The 25,381-nt window shown below is 38.2% G+C and overlaps 1 protein-coding gene across 1 annotated transcript in view; it reads left to right on the plus strand.

The window, feature by feature from the left end:
• Positions 1-5,784, plus strand: part of Vom2r49 (vomeronasal 2 receptor, 49) — a 47,108-nt gene extending 41,324 nt beyond the window's left edge. Inside the window, exon 6 of the mRNA NM_001099515.1 lies at positions 4,892-5,784. Within this exon, the coding sequence (NP_001092985.1) occupies positions 4,892-5,784 (893 nt within the window). The remainder of the gene's footprint in view (positions 1-4,891) is intronic.
• Positions 5,785-25,381: the final 19,597 nt, after the last annotated feature.

The following is a 25,381-nucleotide window of genomic DNA, read 5'->3' on the forward strand; positions in this document are numbered from 1 at the left end:
GTATATGCCCAGGTGTGGTGTAGCTGAGTCATCAGATAGTACTATGCCCAATTTTCTGTGGAGCCACCAGACTGATTTTAGAGTGGTTGTACCAGCTTGCAATCCCACCAACAATAGAGGAGTGTTCCTCTTTCTGCATATCCTTGCCAGCTTCTGCTGTCACCTGAGATTTTTATCTTAGCCATTCTGACTGACTGGTGTTAGGTAGAACCTTAGGTTTGTTTTGATTTGCAAATCCCCGATGACTAAGGATGTTAAACATTTCTTTAGGTACTTCTCAGCCATTTGCTATTCCTCAGTTGAGAATTCATTGTTTAGCTCTGTACCCCATTTTATAATAAGGGTATTTGGATCTCTTTTGTTCTTTGTATATAATGGATATTAGCCTTCTATCAGATGTTGGATTGGTAAAGATCTTTTCTCAATTTGTTGGTTGCCATTTTGTCCCCATGACTGTTCTTTGCCTTAGAGAACCTTTGCCGTTTACAAAAGAAAGTTCACATACACATGGATGCTAAACAATGCTCTACTCAATGATAACTTGATCACAGAAGAAATAAAGAAATTAAAGACTTTTTAGAATTTAATAAAAATGAAAGCACAACATGTTCAAACTTATGGGACACAATGAAAGCAGTGCTAAGAGGAAAACTAATAGCTCTGAGTGCCTCCAAAAAGAAACTAGAGGAAGCATACACAAGCAGCTTGACAGCACTCCTAAAATCTCTAGAACAAAAAGAAGCAAATACACCCAAGATGAGTAGAAGGCGGGAAACAATCAAACTCAGACCTGAAAATCAACCAAGTAGAAACAAAAAGAACTATACAAAGAATCATCAAAACCAGGAGCTGGTTCTTTGAGAAAATCAACAAAACAGATAAACCCTAATCCAAACTAACCAGAGGGCACAGAGAGAGTATCCAAATTAAAAAACAGAAAGGAAAATGGAAACATAATAACAGAATCTGAGGAAATTCAAGAAATCATCAGATACTACTATAAAATCTTATACTCAACAAAATTGGGAAATCTGAAAGAAATGGACAATTTTCTAGACAGATACCAGATTTAAACCAAAGTTAAATCAGGATCAGATAAACCATCTAAACAGTCTCATAATTCCTAAAGAAGTAGAAGCACTCAATAAAAATCTCCCAATCAAAAAAGACCAGGAACAGATGGGTTTAGTAAAGAATTCGGTCAGACCTTCATATAAGACCTAACACCAATACTGTCCAAAATAGAAACTAAAGGAATCCTACCCATTTTCTCCTAAGAAATCACAATTATGCTTATACCTAAACCACACAAAGACCCAACAAAGAAAGAGAACTTTAGATCAAATTCCCTTATGAATATTGATGCAAAAATACTCAATAAAATTCTTACAAAGAGAATTCAAGAACACATCAAAATGATCATCCATTATGATCAAGTAGGCTTCATCTCAGGGATGCAGGGATACTTCAATATGGAAATCCATCAGTGTAATACAATATATAACAAACTCAAAGAAAAAGCACATAATTATCTCATTAGGTTCTAAGAAAGCATTTGACACAATTTAACACCTTTTCATGTTAAAAGTCTTAGAAAGATCAGGAATTCAAGTCCCATACCTAAACATAGTAAAAGAAATAAACAGCAAACCAATAGCCAAAAACAAACTAAATGGAGAGAAATTTGAAGCAATCCCACTAAAATCAGGGACTAGACAAGGCTGCCCACTCTCTCCCTACCTATTAAATATAATACTTGATGTTCTAGCCAGAGCAATCAGACAACAAAAGGAGGTCAAAGGGATACAATTTGGAAAGGAAGAAGTCAAAATATCACTATTTACAGATGATGTGATAGTATAATTAAGTGACCCCAAAAATTCTACCAAAGAACTTCTACATCTCATAAACAGCTTTGGCAGTGTGGCTGGATATAAAATTAACTCAAACAAATTAGTAGCCTTCCTCTTCTCAAAGGATAAACAGGCTGAGAACGAAAATAGGGATGTGACACCCTTCACAATAGTCACAAATGCATTAAAATGCCTCAATGTGACTCTAACCAAGCAAGTGAAAGATTATATATGATAAGAATTTCCAGTCTCTGAAGAAAAAAAATTGAAGATCTCAGAAGATGAAAAGATCTTCCATGCTCATGGATTGGCTGGGTTAATTTTGTAAAACTGGCCATCTTGACAAAAGCAATCTACAGATTCAATGCAATCCCCATCAAAATTCCAACTCAATTATCCATAAAGTTAGAGAGAACTATGTGAAACTTTATTTGGAAGAACAAAAATCCCAGGATAGTGGAAACTATCCTCAACAATAAAAGAGCTCTGGGGGAATCACCATCTCTGTCCCTCAAGCTGTATTACAGAGCAATAGTGATTAAAAACTGTATGGTATTGGTACAGAGGCAGGCAGGTAGATCAATGGAATAGAATTGAAAATCCAGAAATAAACCCACACACCTATGGTCACTTGATCTTTGACAAAGGAGCTAAACCCATCCATGGAAAAAAAGATAGCATTTTCAACAAATTGTGCTGTTTCAACTGGTGGTCAGCATGTAGAATGTAAATCGATCTATTCTTATGGTCCTGTACAAATAGAACTCCATGTAAAACCAGATACACTCAAATAAAAGAAAAAGTGGGGAAGAGCCTCAAAACATGGGCACTGGGGAAAATTTCCTGAACAGAACACCAATGGCTTATTCTCTAAGATCAACAATGGAAAAGCTGGAATTCATAAAACAGCCTCTGGCTTTAACACCTCATATTAAAACAACTTGGGATTAAGTAAAGTAGCCTTTGTTTTTATCTTTGCAAGAACCTGGAGGCTAGGATCCCAGTCTGCTAATGAAAGTCTCAGGAAGAAAACTGAATACTTTGAAAAGTGAATTTAGTATTTATTTCTAAATTCTCCAAAAATTCTCTTCCTTAAAAATTCTTAATTTTTAAGTTACCTTTTAATTTCTAAGTTTCCTTTTCATTTTTAAGTTATTATACTCTGCCATTCTCCTTCTCATATTGCTTTTGCCTCTTGCTTTGAAGTAATAATAGCCTACAAGGTATTAATTCCTTGTTTTTATACCATTTCTAAGGGAATAGGTCACATGGTTTTTCCAATCTTGTCTTTTTTTTAATAAAAGTGCACTAAAATTTCCAATATAAATTCTAATTATAAATTGAATAGGGAGTTTATAACAGAGATTGTTTATTTATGTATCCATTAGAACTTATCATTTATTACCTGTCATTAGCTCTACAGGTTCATTGAAATTTAAATTCCATAATTTTTGTGACTAAGTTATTATTGAAGTTTTGTATAAATAAAACTAGTCAATATTTCAGCTTCTGTCATTGTACCTACATTAAATCATTAGTTCCCTTTGCATGATCTTTGGTTAATAGTTTTACAGCCTCTTAGAATATGTTCTCAGTTGTAGATGTCTTCTCTCTATCTCAGAATCAATTAACTGGTGACATTTGAAGACTGACAGAGTTCTCATTGCAGTTTTAAGATCAGAGAGGACTTAATAGCAGTCTATTATATGGGGCTTAATAATTACTAGTATAATTTTAGGGAATTATTACAAAATCATCATTAAGAATTAAGAAAATCTCCTATTCGTTTATATAAAATCAGTACAAGAGAGTATATTTTTATTCATCTGCAGAAATCTGCCCACAAAGAGAGCTAACACCTGGCGACATATATGTATATGTATGTGTATGTATATGTATATGTGTATATGTATGTATTTCTCTAACTCTCTCTGTGGGTGTTGGGGGTGTGTGGGTGTGGCTGTCTGTTTATAATAAGAGGAAATGCATATTAATAGCAGGAATCTTTCCTCATATGTAATTCATTTGGTCTTGCTCAGAAGGGCAATTCCATGTTGACTTAACAGTCTGTGGTGAAGCCATTTCAGAAAGTTGGCTGCAAATTTTTGGCTTCTCCTAGATGTCTCCTGGCACCTTCCATAAGAACAAGTAAGAGCCCACAGGGATAAGAGCACCAAGAATCACTGTGATAGAGAAGGCAGAAAGCTCATAAGAGCCAGAGAGGGAACATCTGTAAGTGAAGCAGAATTTGTCAGACACGACAGGGTCCTAGAGCACAAAAACTCACACAGGCATGCCCCAGATCAGGCCAGATCAAGCATACAAAAATCCCAGCATGGATGGGGTACAGGATCACAAACTCTCACTTCTAGCTAGAAGCTATTGGTAATTGATGACTGCTGAAGAGAAATAGTCAGTTTTTTATGTATTTATGCATTTATTTGTTTGTTTGTTGTTCAGATATGTGGTCCTGATAGGCTGCCTATGTTTTAGTAGATGGCTCAATGTTGACATGCATATAGGCAGGACTAAGTGAACTCAGAGAAAAAAAATGAGCAAGAACAAAATTTTGGAGGGAGAGGGAAAAGGAATTTCAAGGGGGAGAGATTGATGGTGGATTTGTTTAAAACACATGAAATGCATATCTAAAATTCTCCAGTAATGAAGAATTATTTTAAAAGATAAAGGGAACAAAAAGAAAGATACTAAAAGTTTCAAAATAAACTATTCGTATGTAATGAAATATAATTTGTATATGGTCTGATTTCCCTTCAACATCATTTCTAGATTTCTGACTCATATTGTTTAAGTCCACCCATGTTCTTAATGTTTTGTAAATACAAATATATATGTATTTTTCTCTTGTGAAAGAAAAAATGACTTATTCATCTATTGATTTTCAATATTATGGCTTAGTGAATATAACCAGGGACATTTCCTTCAAATTTCAATAATCATTTGGCCCAAGGTATACACCCCATACGTATATCTGGGAAATACCCAATGGAATGTAAGAAACCAACCTGTCTCTATTTTAGATATGGATCAATGCATCAAGTGTCCTGAAGATCAATATCCAAATAGACAGAGGAATCAGTGTCTTCCTAAAATCACAGAATTTTTGTCCCATGAAGATACTTTGGGAGCTGTTTTTGTCTCCATAGCCATTAGTTTATCTGCCTTGTCAGCTATGATTTTAGGATTATTTATCTGCTATCGAGACACATCCATTGTCAGAGCAAATAACAGAAATCTCAGTTATCTCCTCCTGGTTTCTCTAATGCTCTGTTTCTTTTGCTCATTAATATTCATTGGCCAGCCCAGAACAGTCACTTGTGTCTTGAGACAAATGATTTTTGGGATTGTATTTTCTGTTGCTGTTTCTACTATCTTGGCAAAGACCTTCATTGTGGTTGTGGCCTTCAAAGCCATCAAACCAGGAAGTGCCTTAAAAATGTCGATGGTGATCCGACTCTCAAACACTATAGTCTTCTGTGGTTCCATCATTCAAGTGTGCATCTGTGCAGTCTGGCTGGGAACGTATCCCCCTTTCCCTGATGTCGACATGCACTCAGAGTTTGGGCAAATCATCCTCTGGTGTAATGAGGGCTCCACCCTTGCCTTCTATTGTGTTCTGGGGTACTTGGGCTTTCTAGCCAGTCTCAGTTTGCTTATTGCTTTTCTAGCGAGAAGGCTACCTGACAGCTTTAATGAGACAAAAACAATAACATTCAGCATGCTGGTTTTCTGTAGTGTGTGGATTTCTTTTGTACCCACTTACTTGAGCTCCAAAGGCAAAACCATGGTGGCTGTGGAAATTCTTTCAATTCTGGCTTCCAGTGCTGGCTTACTGGGCTGTATATTTCTTCCCAAATGCTATATGATCTTAATGAGTTCAGGTGGCCATTCACGAATAAAGTTCTTTAAATGACTTCTTCCTTAATACAATGGAATTTATTGTGATTTGTATGAACTGAACCATGTACAAATATTCAAAAGAGTGGTGTGAAGTCAATGCATTTCACTAAACAATGGCAATGGATATTTAGTCAAGTGTCCCTGCTGTCCTTGATACCAGTTAGTTACAGTAAACCAATCTACCTCAGGTTAGATAGTTGTCAACTAGAGGTGATTTCTGATGTGTCTACTAAGTGATTCTTTAAATTACAGTCTTCTCGTTTTTTAACATAATGTAACAGGACTGGAAAAGATTAAGGGTAAGAAAGAGAGTAAATCTTTTGTGGGAACAAAAGTAACAGATGTTTAAATGTTAACGTGCTTCCTCTCTGTTAATCACATGCAGGGCAAGTCTTGTCATTATTCAATAAAAATTAATTTCAAATTAATCATGTGTCCTGAAACAGAAAGTTCATAGTTTCTGCTTCTCCTTATGAAGAGCCTCACAGACAAGACAATATAGTATGCAATTTTCAGAATCTTGGGAGGCTTTCTGCTCTTTTCTATGCTCAGGTAAAACAACATGAATGAGGGCTTAGGCAGAGTCCCAGAGGAAACACAGACATGTTTACCCTAGGATATCTAACACATCAGTGAATAGTCTCCTGAGAGAGCAAACAATCTCCATGGGAAATGCTTTTCTCTAATAGATTTAGGAATTTCAAATTGTCTTCTCATAATGAAAGGTGGTACCCATTGTGTTCTATTTTCAAGGAGGGAATGTATCTGATGGTAGATGTAGGCATAAAGAACAGGTATAAGGCCAGAGATTCAACAGGGCATGGAGTATCATGAAATCATGAATTCTAGACCATGTGGATTTTCAGGTACTTGCTTTTCCTAGCCAAGATAGAAGATGATTAAACATGATTGCCAGATCATGACAAGTACAAACTCAAATTGGAGCTTACAACATTGTGAGGAATCACCGTTCAACCCTGGTCAAAAACAGGCAAAGAAATGGCTACATGGCTAAAGTCATTTTGTTTAAGATTCAGAACAAGACTTACTAATGTTTTCCATAGGTTTTAACTTGAGAGACTGTTTTCACACTGTAATATTAAACACAGTATGATTGTAAGATCAAGAAACATTTAAGATATTCTGTGTCTGTTTTGAGTCTCAATTACTGCTTATCTTTCATATGTAAATTTATATCCTAATGGACTGCATTGCTTCTACTCGGCCATAAAAACAGCACAGAAGATTTCACTGGGATCTGCTTTGATGTGGGTAAAATAAAAATTGTTCAAAATGTATTATTTGAAAGGCATGGAAAAAAGTGTCTGAAACTATGCACTCATGGGGTCTTGTCACTTTGAAGAAGAAGACACTCCACTATGAAATATTGCCAGGCAGATTATCAGCATGAGTAGAAAGACATCAATCTTGGGAAATGATCTTTACCAATCCTATATCAAATACAGGTCTAATATCCAAAATATACAAAGAACTCATGAAGTTAGACTCGAGAGAGCCAAATAACCCTATTAAAATGGGGTACAGAGCTAAATAAAGAATTCTCAGCTGAGGAATATCGAATGGCTAGAAGTACCTAAAGAAATGCTTAACATCCTTAGTCATCTGGGAAATGCAGATCAAAACAACCCTGAGATGCCGCCTCACACCAGTCAGAATGGCTAAGATCAAAATCTCAGGTGACAGCAGATGCTGTTGAAGATGTGGAGAAAGAGGAACACTCTTCCATTGTTGGTGGGATTGTTGGAAATCAGTCTGCAGGTTCCTCAGAAAATAGAAAATTGCACTATCTGAGGACCCAGCTATAACACTCCTGGGCATATACCCCAAACTTGCTGTAGTATATAACAAGGACACATACACTACTATGTTCATAGCAGTCTTGTTTATAATAGCCAGAAGCTGGAGGGAACTCAAATGCCCTTCAACAGAGGAATAGATACAGAAAATGTGGTGCATCTACAAAATGGAGTACTGCACAGCTATTAAAAACAATGACTTCATGAAACTTATAGGCAAATAAATTGGACTGAACTAGAAAATACCATCCTTAGTCAGGTAACCCAATCACAGAAAAACACACATGGTATCCACTCACTGATAAGTGGATATTAGCCCAAAAGGTTGAATTACCCAAGATACAATCCATAGACCACATGAAGCTTAAGTGGAAGAATCCCAAAAATGTGGATGCTTTACACCTTCTTAAAAGGGGGAACAAAAATATTCACAGCAGGGTATATGGAGGCAAAGTTTGGAGCAGAGACTGAAGGAATGGCCATTCAGAGTCTATCCAATATGGGTATACAGCCCATGTATATGCAGCCACCAAAACTAGATAAGGTCGATGAAGTAAAGAAGTACATGCTGTCAGGAGCCAGATATAGCTGTCTCCTAAGAGGCACAGCCAGAGCATGTCAAATACAGTGGTGAATACTAGCAGCAAACCATTGAACTGAGAACAGAATCCCTGTTGGAGGAATTAGAGAAATGATTGAAAGAGCTGAAGGGGCTGGCAACCCTGCAAAACATTGAACTGAGAACTGGACCCCTGTTGGAGGAATTAAAGAAAGGATTAAAAGTGCTGAAGGGGCTTGAAACCCAATAAGAACAGTGCCAACCAACCAAAGCTCCCAGGGACTAAACCACTACCCAGAGACTATACATGGACTGACCCGTGGCTCCATCTGCATATGTAGCAAAGGATGGCCTTGTGGGGCACCAATGGAAGGAGAAACACTTGGTCCTGCCAAAGTTGGATCCACAGTTTAGGGGAATGTTGGGGGAAGGGCGGGAAGGAGGGATGGACAGGGAAGGGAACACCCTTATAGAAGGGGAGGGGGATGGGATAGGGGGTTTATGTCCAGGAAACCAGGAAAGGGAATAACATTTAAAATGCAAATAAAAAGATAAAAGAAAGAAAGAAATCAATCAATCAGTGAGTCAATCAGCCAACCAATCAATCAATCTCTGATTTCTAGAACCAGTTTCTTTCTTGAATCTGTGTACATCATGTTGCAAGCCAAGCAAAGCACCAACAGATAGAATGCTTCAGGTTGCAGATCCAAGTGGATTTCAAGAATCTCACATCCTGATTGGAGCTTATCTGAAAGATTAAATAAATGTTCATCAAATATATGTTGCTAACTAAATGTTCAAACATTTAAATGTGTTGTAAATGGTCTCACTGTGGCAATCACTGTATAGTTAATGGAGACTACTCATTATACAGTAATCTCTCAAAAACAATTAAAATTTATTACTTGACTTTTACTTAAAAGTACATGAAAGAATAATGTCTTAAAATCTCATAAATTCTTTAGAAACTATTCATTATATAAACATTCATTTTGTGACACTTTCCTTAAGAAATATTAGAATTGTCGAAGACACCTATTTCCCTTTCTCAAGCATGTTCTCTTCATTGCACTTCTCCAGAGGGAAAACTCGTTATAAGATTTATGTTGTCGTTTCTTTGCTGTGTCTTAAATATCAATTTCCATTCTTAAAATGTGGAATGGAAAATTCTATAAAATTGTTAAAACTTTAATTTAAATTGTCTATCTTATGTAAATATGGCAAATTTTATGTATTCTCTGATTTATTGCCATTCTTAAGCCAGCTCTAAGAGTTTATACAAGTAGTGGTCTGTAATGGAGTTATATTTAGTCTTTTCCATTGATGAGTATTAAATCTCTGTACATAAAATTATTTCAATAAGCACCAGATTCTCTTCATCATAGAACTCGGGACTTCTTTCATTTTCTGAATGAAAGTGAAGTTTCTTCTATTTCTAGATTAGTCTACTGGTGTACACACATACAGATTATCTAGAACTTCAATTTAGAAAGATTATTGCAGTAAGAAATATTAATTTGTCTGTACCTATCAAATTATTTTCTAAAATATATTTGAATAATTGGGACCACAACAAAATATCTGAAAGTTGTCATCTGTACAAACTACTTAGTCATTGTCACACTTAACTTTTATTTAACTATTATTAAATGATATTACTTTGATACATTTTTTAACTTTCACTGACATAATAATCAGATTATAATCTATAATTTTAGGGAAATTCTACAATTTCACAAAGATATAAATATAGTTTTCTTTTTTTATCCCACCTAGCATTTTCTGGTCTGCCCTAATATCTAGAATAGTGTGCCCCCTTTCATGACTTTTCTCTGGCATCATCCTAGATCATTTTGTTTTCTTGGTCTCTATCTGCTACATCATAGGATGTAACAAATAGTATTATTAAGTGGTTAATATCTCTTAATTTCTACTTCATAATTTATTTGATGGAAAAACATATGATTATCTCTATGAATAACTTTACTATCAAAGTCTCTTTACACAATTCTATATTCATTCGTAATACAAGCATTTGGTGAAATGGGATCTGTTTTTTTTTTTTCAGAAGTAAGCTTATATCTTAGTGGGAAGCTTTATGAATTTAAGTTTGAGGTCAAGAATAGGGGACATATGCTCTGTATTTTCACTGCTCCTTAGCATTGAGTTAGACACAGGGGGTATTGTATCTTTTGTCTTTTAAAAAAAAGTTCTCTGCACCCAAATCCCATGGGAGGGAGAACTAAACCTTCAGAGGGGCAGACATGCCTGGGAAGCCATAAGAGACTACACTCTGCCCACATTTCAGGCTCCAGAGGAAAACACCTAACACCATCTGGGACCACGGTGCACTGGGGCTCCAGCAAAAGGCAGCACAGACCATCCTGGTTGCTGCCCTCACTGAGAGCTCAAAAGCAGCCTACAACGAGCAACTTGAGCTGTGGGACCACAGGTAAGACCAACTTTTCTGCTCCAAGCAACCTGCCTGGTGGACACAAGACACAGGCCCAGACAAACAGCTGAAGACCAGTAGACAGGAAAGACTACATGCCTGAAAGTAGAACACTCTGTTCCCATAAGTGGCTGAAAAAAAACAGGAAAACAGTTCTACAGCAATCCTGACACACAGGACTATAGGAAAGTCTAGCAACTGTCAGAAATAGCAGAACAAGGTAACACCAGAGACAACCTGATGGCAAGAAGCAAGTGCAGGAAGCCAAGCAACAGAAACCAAGACTACATGGCATCATTGGAACCCAATTCTCCCACCAAAGCAAACACTGAATATCCAAAAACACCAGAAAAGCAAGATCTAGATTTAAAATCACATTTGATCATGATGCTGGAGGACTTCAAGAAAGATATAAAGAACTCCCATAGAGAACCTTGCTGATCCCCGCCCGCAGCTCACTGCTCCCAAACCCCATGGGAGAGAGAGCTCACCGCCCGGACAGGTGGGAACTCCTGAGACTGCAGAGCAGAAGAGACCACCAGAGCAGGGATGTGCCCACCCCTCCCCACATCCCTGGCCCAAGAAGAAACTGTATATGGCCTCTGGGGACCAGAGGATAAGGGCACTGGAGCTACAGGTCCCCTGTGCCCCAAACACCCCCAGAACCTGAGGGACCAGATCAACAGTTATTCTGCACCTAAATTCCATGGGAGGGAAAGCTAAACCTTCAGAGAGGCAGACACACCTGGGAAGCCAGAAGAGACTACACTCTGTCCACATTTCTGACTCCAGAGGAAAACACCAAACATCATCTGGGACCCTGGTGCATGGGGACTCCTGGAAAGTGTGGCACAGGTCCTCCTGGAAGCTGCCTTCGCAGAGAGCTCATAAGCTACACACCATGAGCAAACCTGAGCCTCGGAAACACATGGAAGACCAACTTTTCTGCTCCAAGTGAATTGCCTGGTGAAGTCAGGACACAGGCCCACAGGAACAACTGAAGACCTATAGACAGGAAAAACTACATGCCCGAAAGTAGAACACTCTGTTCCCATAATAGGCTGAAAGAAAACAGGAAAACAGGTCTACAGCACTCCTGACACACAGGCTTATAGGACAGTCTAGCCACTGTCAGAAAGAGCAGAACAAAGTAACACCAGAGATAATCTGATGGCAAGAGGCAAGGCAGGAACACAAGCAACAGAAATCAAGATTACATGGCATCATCGGAGCCCAATTCTCCCACCAAAGCAAACACTGAATATCCAAACACACCAGAAAAGCAAGACCTAGATTTAAAATCATATTTGATCATGATGCTGGAGGACTTCAAGAGAGACATGAAGAACTCCCTTACAGAAACACAGGAAAACATAAATAAACAAGTAGAAACATATAGAGAGGAAACACAAAAATCCCTGAAAGAATTCCAGGAAAACACAATCAAACAGGTAAAGGAATTAAAAATGGAAATAGAAGCAATCAAGAAAGAAGACAGGGAAACGACCCTGGATATAGAAAACCAAAGGAAGAGACAAGGACCCGTAGATACAAGCATCACCAACAGAATATAAGAGATAGAAAAAAGAATCTCAGGAGCAGAAGATTCCATAGAAATCATTGTCACAACTGTCAAAGATAATGTAAAAGGGAAAAAGCTACTGGTCCAAAACATACAGAAAATCCAGGACACAATGAGAAGATCAAACCTAAGGAAATAGATATAGAAGAAAGTGAAGACTCCCAGTTCAAAGAAACAGTAAATATCTTCAACAAAAACATAGAAGAAAACTCCCCTAACCTAAAGAAAGAGATGCCCATAAGCATATAAGAAGCCTACAGAACTAAAAATAGATTGGACCAGAAAAGAAACTCCTCCCATCACATAATAGTCAAAACACCAAATGCACAAAATAAAGAAAGAATATTAAAAGCACTAAGGGAAAAAGGTCAAGTAACATATAAAGGCAGACCTATCAGAATCACACCAGATTTCTCGCCAGACACTATGAAAGCCAGAACCTCCTGGACAGATATCATACAGACCCTAACAGAACACAAATACCCACCCAGGTTACTGTGTCCTGCAAAACTCTCAATTAACATAGATGGAGAAACAAAGATATTCCATGACAAAACCAAATTTACACAATATCTTTCTACAAATCCAGCACTGCAAAGGGTAATAAATGGTAAAGCCCAACATAAGGAGGCAAGCTACACCCTAGAAAAAGCAAGAAACTAATCGTCTTGGCAACAAAACAAAGAGAAGAAAAACACACAAACATAACCTCACATCCAAATATGAATATAACAGGAAGCAATAATCACTATTCCTTAATATCTCTCAACATCAATGGCCTCAACTCCCCAATAAAAAGACAAAGATTAACAAACTGGATACGCAACGAGGACCCTGCATTCTGCTGCCTACAGGAAACACACCTCAGACACAAAGACAGACACTACCTCAGAGTGAAAGGCTGGAAAACAACTTTTCAAGAAAATGGTCGGAAGAAGCAAGCTGGAGTAGCCATTCTAATATCAAATAAAATCAATTTTCAATGAAAAGTCATCAAAAAAGAAAAGGAAGGACACTTTATATTCATCAAAGGAAAAATCCACCAAGATGAAATTTCAATCCTAAATATCTATGCCCCAAATACAAGGGCACCTACATACGTAAAAGAAACCTTACTGAAGCTCAAAACACACATTGCACCTCACACAATAATAGTAGGAGATTTCAACACCCCACTCTCATCAATGGACAGATCATGGAAACAGAAATTAAACAGAGACGTAGGCAGACTAAGAGAAGTCATGAGCCAAATGGACTTAACAGATATTTATAGAACATTCTATCCTAAAGCAAAAGGATATACATTCTTCTCAGCACCTCATGGTACTTTCTCCAAAATTGACCATATAACTGGTCAAAAAACGAGCCCCAAAGGTACAGAAAGATAGAAATAATCCCATGCGTACTATCAGACCACCACGGCCTAAAGCTGGTCTTCAATAACAATAAGGGAAGAATGCCAACATATACGTGGAAGTTGAACAATGCTCTACTCAATGATAACCTGGTCAAGGAAGAAAGAAAGAAAGAAATTAAAGACTTTTTAGAATTTAATGAAAATGAAGGTACAACATACCCAAACTTATGGGACACAATGAAAGCTGTGCTAAGAGGATATCTCATAGCGCTGAGTGCCTGCAGAAAGAAACAGGAAAGAGCATATGTCACCAGCTTGACAACACACCTAAAAGCTCTAGAACAAAAAGAAGCAAATACACAAAGGAGGAGTAGAAGGCAGGAAATAATCGAACTCAGAGCTGAAATCAACCAAGTAGAAACAAAAAGGACCATAGAAAGAATCAACAGAACCAAAAGTTGGTTCTTTGAGAAAATCAACAAGATAGATAAACCCTTAGCCAGACTAACGAGAGGACACAGAGAGTGTGTCCAAATTAACAAAATCAGAAATGAAAAGGGAGACATAACTACAGATTCAGAGGAAATTCAAAAAGTCACCAGATCGTACTATAAAAGCCTATATTCAACAAAACTTGAAAATCTTCAGGAAATGGACAATGTCCTAGACAGATACCAGGTACCGAGTTAAATCAGGAACAGATAAACCAGTTAAACAACCCCATAACTCCTAAGGAAATAGAAGCAGTCCTTAAAGGTCTGCCAACCAAAAAGAGCCCAGGTCCAGACAGGTTTAGTGCAGAATTCTATCAAACCTTCATAGAAGACCTCATACCAATATTATCCAAACTATTCCACAAAATTGAAACAGATGGAGCACTACCGAATTCCTTCTGTGAAGCCACAATTACTCTTATACCTAAACCACACAAAGATCCAACAAAGAAAGAGAACATCAGACAAATTTCCCTTATGAATATCGACACAAAAATACTCAATAAAATTCTTGCAAACCGAATCCAAGAGCACATCAAAACAATCATCCACCATGATCAAATAGGCTTCATCCCAGGCATGCAGGGATGGTTTAATATACGGAAAACCATCAACATGATCCATTATATAAACAAACTGAAAGAACACAACCACATGATCATTTCATTAGATGCTGAGAAAGCATTTGACAAAATTCAACACCCCTTCATGATAAAAGTCTTGGAAAGAATAGGAATTCAAGGCCCATACCTAAACATAGTAAAAGCCATATACAGCAAACCAGTTGCTAACATTAAACTAAATGGAGAGAAACTTGAAGTAATCGCACTAAAATCAGGGACTAGACAAGGCTGCCCACTCTCTCCCTACTTATTCAATATAGTTCTTGACGTTCTAGTCAGAGCAATCAGACAACAAAAGGTCAAGGGGATAGAGATCGGAAAAGAAGAAGTCAAAATATCACTATTTGCAGATGATATGATCGTATATTTACGTGATCCCAAAAATTCCACCAGAGAACTACTAAAGCTGATAAACAACTTCCGCAAAGAGGCTGGATATAAAATTAACTCAAATAAATCAGTAGCCTTCCTCTACACAAAAAAGAATCAAGCCGAGAAAGAAATTAGGGAAACGACACCCTTCATAATACATCCAAATAATATAAAGTACCCCGGTGTGACTTTAACCAAGCAAGTAAAAGATCTGTACAATAAGAACTTCAAGCCTCTGAAGAAAGAAATTGAAGAAGATCTCAGAAAATGGAAAGATCTCCCATGCTCATGGATTGGCAGGATTAATATAGTAAAAATGGCCATTCTACCAAAAGCAATCTACGGATTCAATGCAATCCCCATCAAAATACCAATCCAATTCTTCAAAGAGTTAGACAGAACAATTTGCAAACTCATCTGGAATAACAAAAAACCCAGAATAGCTAAAGCTATCCTCAACAATAAAAGGACTTCAGGGGGAATCACTATCCCTGAACTCAAGCAGTATTACAGAGCAATAGTGATAAAAACTGCATGGTATTGGTACAGAGACAGACAGATAGACCAATGGAATAGAATTGAAGACCCAGAAATGAACCCACACACCTATGGGCACTTGATTTTTGACAAAGATGCCAAAACCATCTAATGGAAAAAAGATTGCATTTTCAGCAACTGGAGGTCAACATGTAGAAGAATGCAGATCGAACCATGCTCATGTCTCTGTACAAAGCTTAAGTCCAAGTGGATCAAAGACCTCCACATCAAACCAGATACACTCAAACTAATAGAAGAAAAACTAGGGAAGCATCTGGAACACATGGGCACTGGAAAAAATTTCCTGAACAAAACACCAATGGCTTATGCTCTAAGATCAAGAATCGACAAATGGGATCTCATAAAACTGCAAAGCTCTGTAAGGCAAAGGACACTGTGGTTAGGACAAAACGGCAACCAACGGATTTTGAAAAGATCTTTACCAATCCTACAACAAATAGAGGCCTTATATCCAAAATATACAAAGAACTCAAGAAGTTAGATCGCAGGGAGACAAATAACCCTATTAAAAAATGGGGTTCAGAGCTAAACAAAGAATTCACAGCTGAGGAATGCCGAATGGCTCAGAAACACATAAAGAAATGTTCAACATCTTTACTCATAAGGGAAATGCAAATCAAAACAACCCTGAGATTCACCTCACACCAGTGAGAATGGCTGAGATCAAAAACTCAGGTGACAGCAAATGCTGGCGAGGATGCGGAGAAAGAGGAACACTCCTCCATTGTTGGTGGGATTCCGACTGGTACAACCATTCTGGAAATCAGTTTGGAGGTTCTTCAAAAAATTGGACATTGAACTACCTGAGGATCCAGCTATACCTCTCTTCGGCATATACACAAAAGAGTCCCCAACATATAAAAAGACACGTGCTCCACTATGTTCATAACAGCCTTATTTATAATAGCCAGAAGCTGGAAAGAACCCAGATGCCGTTCAACAGAGGAATGGATACAGAAAATGTGGTACATCTACACAACGGAATATTACTCAGCCATCAAAAACAATGACTTTATGAAATTCATAGGCAAGTGGAGGGAACTGGAAAATATCATGCTGAGTGAGGTAACCCAATCACAAAAACACACATTGTATGCAGTCATTGATAAGTGGCTATTAGCCCAAATGCTTGAATTACCCTAGATGCCTAGAACAAATGAAACTCAAGCTGGATGATCATAATGTGAATGCTTCACTCCTTCTTTAAAAGGGGAACAAGAATACCCTTGGCAGGGAATAGAGAGGCAAAGATTAAAACAGACACAGAAGGAACACCCATTCAGAGCCTGCCCCACATGTGGCCCATGCATAAACAGCCATCCAATTAGACAAGATGGATGAAGCGAAGAAGTGCAGGCCGACAGGAGATGAATGTAGATTGCTCCTGAGAGACACAGCCAGAATACAGCAAATACATAGGCGAATGCCAGCAGCAAACCACTGAACTGAGAATGGGACCCCCGTTGAAAGAATCAGAGAAAGAACTCAAAGAGCTTGAAGGAGGTCAAGACCCCTTATGAACAACAATGCCAAGCAACCAGAGCTTCCAGGGACTAAGCCACTACCTAAAGACTATTCATGGACTGACCCTGGACTCTGGACTCTGACCTCATAGGTAGCAATGAATATTGTAGTAAGATCACCAGTGGAATTGGAAGTCCTAGGTCCTGCTATGACTGAACCCCCAGTGAACGTGATTGTTGGGGGGAGGGCAGCAATGAGGGGAGGGTGGGGAGGGAGCACCCATAAAGAAGGGGAGGGGGAGGGATTAGGGGGATGATTGCCTGGAAACCGGGAAAGGGAATAACACTCGAAATATAAATAAATACTCAAGTTAATAAAAAAATAAATAAATAAATAAAAAGACATAGAACAAAAAACTGGATACGCAATGCTGCCTACAGGAAACCCACTTCAGAGACAAAGACAGACACTACCTCAGAGTGAAAGGCTGGAAAACAACTTTTCAAACAAATGGACAGAAGAAAAAGCTGGAGTAGCAATTCTAATAGTGAATAAAATCAATTTTCAACTAAAAGTCATCAAAAAAGATAAGGAAGGACATTTCATATACATAAAAGGAAAAATCCACCACGATGAACACTCAATCCTAATTATCTATGCTCCAAATACAAGGGCAGTTACAAATTTAAAAGAAACCTTACTGAAGCTCAAAACACACATTGCACCTCACACAATAATAGTAGGAGATTTCAACACCCCACTCTCATCAATGGACAGATCATGGAAACAGAAATTAAACAGAGACGCAGACAGATTAAGAGAAATCATGAACCAAATGGACTTAACAGATATTTATAGAACATTCTATCCTAAAGCAAAAGGATATACATTCTTCTCAGCACCTCATGGTACTTTCTCCAAAATTGACCATATAATTGGTCAAAAAACAGGCCTCAACAGATACAGAAAGATAGAAATAATCCCACGCATCCTATCAGATCACCATACACTAAGACTGGTCTTCAATAATAATAATGAAAGAATGCCCACATATACATGGAAATTGAACAATGCTCTACTCAATGATAACCTGGTCAAAGAAGAAATAAAGAAAGAAAATAAAGACTTTTTAGAATTTAATGAAAATGAAGGTACAACATACCTAAACTTATGGGACACAATGAAAGCTGTGCTAAGAGGAAAACTCATAGCTCTGAGTGCCTGCAGAAAGAAACAGGAAAGAGCATATGTCACCAGCTTGACAGCACACCTAAAATCTCTAGAACAAAAAGCAGCAATCACACCCAAGACGAGAAGAAGGCAGGAAATAATCAAACTCAGAGCTGAAATTAACCAAGTAGAAACAAAAAGGACCATAGAAAGAATCAACAGAACCAAAAGTTAGTTCTTTGAGAAAATCAACAAGATAGATAAACCCTTAGGTACCAAAGTTAAATCTGGAACAGATAAACCATTTAAACAACCCCATAACTCCTAACAAAATAGAAGCAGTCATTAAGAGCCCAGGTCCAGACAGGTTTAGTGCAGAATTCTATCAGACCTTCATAGAAGACCTCATACCAATATTATCCAAACTATTCCGCAAAATTGAAAGAGATGGAGCACTACCGAATTCCTTCTATGAAGCCACAATTACTCTTATACCTAAACCACACAAAGACCCAACCAAGAGAGAGAACTGCAGACTAACTTCCCTTATGAATATCGACGCAAAAATACTCAATAAAATTCTGGCAAACCGAATCCAAGAGCACATCAAAACAATCATCCTTCATGATCAAGTAGGCTTCATCCCAGGCATGCAGGAATGGTTTAATATACGGAAAACCATCAACGTGATTCATTATATAAACAAACTGAAAGAACAGAACCACATGATCATTTCATTAGATGCTGAGAAAGCATTTGACAAAATTCAACACCCCTTCATGATAAAAGTCCTGGAAAGAATAGGAATTCAAGGCCCATACCTAAACATAGTAAAAGCCATATACAGCAAACCAGTTGCTAACATTAAACTAAATGGAGAGAAACTTGAAGCAATCCCACTACAATCAGGGACTAGACAAGGCTGCCCACTCTCTCCCCACTTATTCAATATAGTTCTTGAAGTTCTAGCCAGAGCAATCAGACAACAAAAGGAGGTCAAGGGGATACAGATTGGAAAAGAAGTCAAAATATCACTATTTGCAGATGATATGATAGTATATTTAAGTGATCCCAAAAGTTCCACCATCGAACTACTAAAGCTGATAAACAACTTCAGCAAGGTGGCTGGGTATAAAACTAACTCAAATAAATCAGTTACCTTTCTCTACACAAAAGATAAACAAGCCGACGAAGAAATTAGGAAACGACACCCTTCATAATACATCCAAATAATATAAAGTACCTCGGTGTGACTTTAACCAAGCAAGTAAAAGATCTGTACAAAAAGAACTTCAAGCCTCTGAAGAAAGAAATTGAAGAAGACCTCAGAAGATGGAAAGATCTCCAATGCTCATGGATTGGCAGGATTAATGTAGTAAAAATGGCCATTTTACCAAAAGCGATCTACAGATTCAATGCAATCCCCATCAAAATACCAATCCAATTCTTCAAAGAGTTAGACAGAACAATTTGCAAATTCATCTGGAATAACAAAAAACCCAGGATAGCTAAAACTATCCCCAACAATAAAAGGACTTCTGGCAGAATCACTATACCTGAAATCAAACAGTATTACAGAGCAATAGTGATAAAAACTGCATGGTATTGGTACAGAGACAGACAGATAGACCAATGGAATAGAATTGAAGACCCAGAAATGAACCCACACACCTATCGGCACTTGATTTTTGACAAAGGAGCCAAAACCATCAAATGGAAAAAAAGATAGCATTTTCAGCAAATGGTGCTGATTCAACTGGAGGTCAACATGTAGAAGAATGCAAATCGATCCATGCTTATCACCCTGTACACAGCTTAAGTCCAAGTGGATCAAGGACCTCCATATCAAACCAGATACACTCAAACTATTAGAAGAAAAAGCAGGGAAGCATCTCAAACACATGGGCACTGGAGAAAATTGAACAAAATACTAATGGCTTATGCTCTAAAATCAAGAATCGACAAATGGGATCTCATAAAACTCCAAAGCTTCTGTAAGGCAAAGGACACTGTGGTTAGGACAAAACAGCAACCAACAGATTGGGAAAAGATCTTTACCAATCCTACAACAGATAGAGGCCTTATATCCAAAATATACAAGAACTCAAGAAGTTAAACTGTAGGGAGGCAATCAATCCTATTAAAAATGGGGTTCATAGTCTATGGGGGGAGGGCGGCAATGGGGGAGGGTTGGGAGGGGAACACCCATAAGGAAGGGGAGGGGGGAGGGGGATGTTTGCCCGGAAACCGGGAAAGGGAATAACACTCGAAATGTATATAAGAAATACTCAAGTTAATAAAAAAAAAAAAAAGAAAGAAAAAAAATGGGGTTCAGGGGGTTGGGGATTTAGCTCAGTGGTAGAGCGCTTGCCTAGCAAGCACAAGGCCCTGGGTTCGGTCCCCAGCTCCGAAAAAAAGAGAAAAAAATGGGGTTCAGAGGTAAACAAAGAATTCACAGCTGAGGAATGCCAAATGGCTGAGAAACACCTAAAGAAATGTTCAACTTCTTTAGTCATAAGGGAAATGCAAATCAAAACAACCCTGAGATTTCACCTCACACCAGTGAGAATGGCTAAGATCAAAAACTCAGCTGACAGCAAATGCTGGCCAGGATGTGGAGAAAGAGGAACACTCCTCCATTGTTGGTGGGATTCCGACTGGTACAACCATTCTGGAAATCAGTTTGGAGGTTCTTCAAAAAATTGGACATTGAACTACCTGAGGATCCAGCTATACCTCTCTTGGGCATATACCCAAAAGAGTCCCCAACATATAAAAAAGACATGTGCTCCACTATGTTCATAGCAGCCTTATTTATAATAGCCAGAAGCTGGAAAGAACCCAGATGCCGTTCAACAGAGGAATGGATACAGAAAATGTGGTACATCTACACAACGGAATATTATTCAGCTATCAAAAGCAATGCCTTTATGAAATTCATAGGCAAATGATGGAACTGGAAAATATCATGCTGAGTGAGGTAACCCAATCACAGAAAGACATACATGGTATGCACTCATTGATAAGTGGCTATTAGCCCAAATGCTTGAATTACCCTAGATCCCTAGAACAAATGAAACTCAAGACGGATGATCAAAATGTGAATGCTTCACTCCTTCTTTAAATGAGGAAAAAGAATACCCTTGGCAGGGAATAGGGAGGCAAAGATTAAAACAGACACAGAAGGAACACCCATTCAGAGCCTGCCCCACATGTGGCCCATACATATATAGCCACCCAATTATACAAGATGGATGCAGCAAAGTAGTGCAGGCCAACAGGAACCAGATGTAGATCTCTCCTGAGAGACACAACAGAATACAGCAAATACATAGGCAAATGCCAGCAGCAAACCACTGGGCTGAGGACGGGACCCCTGTTGAAAGAATCAGAGAAAGGACTGGAAGAGCCTGAAGGGGCTAGAGACCCCATATGAACAACAATGCCAACCAACCAGAGCTTCCAGGGACTAAGCCACTACCCAAAGACTATACATGGACTGACCCTGGGCTCCAACCTCATAGGTAGCAATCAATACCCTAGCAAGAGCACCAGAACACCAGTGGAAGAGGAAGTCCTTTGTCCTGCCAAGACTGAACCCCCAGTGAACGTGATTGTTGTGGGGAGGGCAGTAATTGGGGATGAATGGGGAGGGGAACACCCATATAGAAGGGGAAGGGAAGGGTTTAAGGGGATGTTTTCCGGAAACTGGGAAAGGGAATAACAATTGAAATGTAAATAAGAAATAACCAAGTTAAGAAAGATGGAGGGGAAAAGAAATATAAGCAGTCATTAAAATTTCCCAAACAAAAAAGTGCCAGGACCAGATGGGTTTAGTGCAGAATTCTCTCACACATTCAATGAAGTCCTAATACCAATAGTCCAAACTATTCCACAAATACAAACAGAAGGAACACTACTGAATTGGTTCTTTAAAGCTACAATTATGCTTACACCTAAACCACTCAAAGACACTACCAAAAAAAGAGAACATCAGACCCTCACTATTACTGATGCAAAAATACTAAGACTCTTACAAACTGAATGCAAGAATGCACACCAAACTGATCATTCACCGTGATCAAGTAGGCTTCATCCCAGGGGTGCAAGTATGGTTCAACATACAGAAATTGATCAATGTAATCCACTATATAAAAAACACATGAACATTTCATTAGATGCTGAGAAAGCATTGGCCAAAATTCAATGTTCCTTCAACATAAAAGTCTTGGAAAGATCAAGAATTCAAAGCCCATACCTAAGCATAGTAAACGCAATATACAGCAAACTCTTAGTCTAAGAAGATCTCAGAAGATAGAACAATCCCCCATACTCATGGATTGGCAGGATTAATATAGTAATGTGGTCACTTGGTCATTGACAAAACAATTAAAACCATCAAATGGAATAAAGACAGCATTTTCAACAATTGGTACTGGTTCAACTGGAGGTCAGTATGTAGAAGAATGCAATTGACCAGTTCTTATCTCCTTGTACAAAGCTCAAGTCCAAGTGAATCAAGAACTTTTACATAAAACCAGATACACTGAAACAAATAGAAAAGAAAGTGCTAGAAAGTCTTGAACACCTACACACAATGGAAAATTTTCTTAGGAAAACATCACTGGCTTATGCTCCAAGATCAAGAATTGACAAATGGGACCTCATAAAATTGCAAAGCTTCTGTAAGGCAAAAGACACTGTCAGAAGAACAAAATGGCAACCAACAGATTGGGAAAAGGTCTTTAGGTTGGGGATTTAGCTCAGTGGTAGTGCGCTTGCCTAGGAAGCACAAGGCCCTGGGTTCGGTCCCCAGCTCCGAAAAAAAAGGGAAAAGGTCTTTACCAATCCTATATCCAATAGAGGGCTAATATCTAATATATACAAAAATTCAAGAAGTTAAACCCCAGAGAATCAAATAACCCTATTAAAATGGGGTACAGAGCTAAACAAAAAATTCTCAACTGAGGAATCCTGAATGGCTGCGAAGCGCCAAAAGAAATGTTCAACATCCTTAATCATCAGGGAAATGCAATCAAAACAACCCTGAGATTCAACCTCGCACCAGTCAGAATGGCTAAGATCAAAAACTCAGGTAACAGTAGATGCTGGGGAAGATGAGGAGAAATAGGAACACTCTTCCACTGTTGGTGGGATTGCAGCTGGTACACCACTCTGGAAATCAACCTGGGGTTGCTAAAAAATTGGACATCGTACTACACGAAGTCCCAGCCATACCACTTCTGGGCATATACCCAAAAGATGCCCCAACATATAACAAGGACACATGCTCCACTCTGTTCATAGCAGCCTTATTTATAATAGCCAGAAGCTTGGAAGAACCCAGGTGTCCTTCAACAGAGAATGCATACAGAAAATGTGATACATTTACACAATGGAGTACTAGTCAGCTAATAAAAACAATGACTGCATAAAATTTTTAGGCAATTGGATGGAACTAGAAAATATCATCCTGAGCGAAGTAACCCAGGTACAAAAAAACACACATGATATTCGCCCAATGATAAGTGGATTTTAGCCCCAAATCATGGAATACCTAACATAAAATTCACAGATCATATGAAGCTCATGAAGAAGGAAGACCAAAATGTGGATGGTTCATTTATTCATAGAAGGGAGCATAAAATACTCATGGAAAGAATACAGGGACAAAGAATGGAGCAGTACTGAAAAAAAGGTTATCCAGAGACTGCCCCACCAGGGGATCCATCCCATTATGCTGCCACCAAACCCACTCACTACTGTTGATGCCAAGAAGTGCTTGATCATAGGAGCCTGATATGGATATCTCCTGAGAGACTCTGCCAGAGTCCTACTGATACAGATGATAGTTGCAAGTAACAATTGGACTGGAATTAGAAAAAAGACTGAAAGAACTTATGGGGTTTGCAACCCCATAGGAAGAAAAACAATATCAACCAACCAGACCCCAGCAGAGCTCCCAGAGACTAAATGACCAACCAGTGAGAACACATGTAGGGACCCATTACCCCAGTCACATAGATAGCAGAAGATGACACTGTCCAGCATCAATAGGAAGAGAAACCTTTTGTCCTGTTAAGGTTCATTTTTCCAATGTAGGGTAATGTCAGGGTGTTGAGGTTGGACTGAACACATGGGAGGGAGTGCATCCTCATAGAAGCAGGGAGAGGGAGTATGGGAGGGGAAAGGTGGTTACATTGGAAATATAAATACATAAAATATTCAAGAAAAATAAAATTAAAAAAACTAAAAATAAAATAAAGCAATACCATGACACAAACAATCAAAAAAGAATGGATGGAGAAAATGTGGTACATTTATACAATGCAATATTACTCAGTTTCTAAAAACAATGACAAGAAATTTACTAACCAATGGATGAAAGTAGGAAATACCATCCTGAGTGAGGTGCTTGAGTACCAGAAAGACAAACATGGTATGTCTTTCTTATACATGGATAATCACCTTAAAGTAAAGAATGACCATGCTACAATCCACAGATCTAGAGAAAGAAGCTGAGGATAAGTTATGATTTTCCTCATGTTCTAAGCAACAAAGCCTGTGTACACACACATTCTTACCTACAGATTACAACTCTAGTTGTAGTTTATAAGGTTTATAAAAGCTATATAGTTTATATAAGGGCTTAAATAAACTTGATTTTCTATGTGAATGGATTTTATATGATTTGAAAAAACAAATTACATCTCTTTATACATCTGAATTTCTTATTACAAATATGTATTTTTCATATCAAAATAAGGTAATAACTAGGCTTGGAGTTGCATACCTTTAACCTCGACTGATCAGAAAACCTGGGCAGCCTAGTTCTTACCTTTAAAGATTTAAAAAGGCTAAGGGTGTGACCCTATGATAGAGAATTGTCTAGCAAACACCATGCTCTAGGTTCAGTCTCCTAGAGTGCCAGCACCAAAAGTGAAGGAATGAAAGAGAAGAAAGAAAGAAAGAAAGAAAGAAAGAAAGGAAGGAAGGAAGGAAGGAAGGAAGGAAGGAAGGAAGGAAGATTGGACCGCATGCACAGTTTTAAACATATTTAAAGGTTAACAGTATCCTTTGATTTACTTTATTGGAAATAAGTAAATTTGAAAGTATGCCAATGCTTTAAAATAACTATCTGAATTAAATATTTGTGTTTAAT

Source organism: Rattus norvegicus, chromosome 4, assembly GCF_036323735.1.
Source record: "Rattus norvegicus strain BN/NHsdMcwi chromosome 4, GRCr8, whole genome shotgun sequence".
Lineage (NCBI taxonomy): Eukaryota > Metazoa > Chordata > Mammalia > Rodentia > Muridae > Rattus > Rattus norvegicus.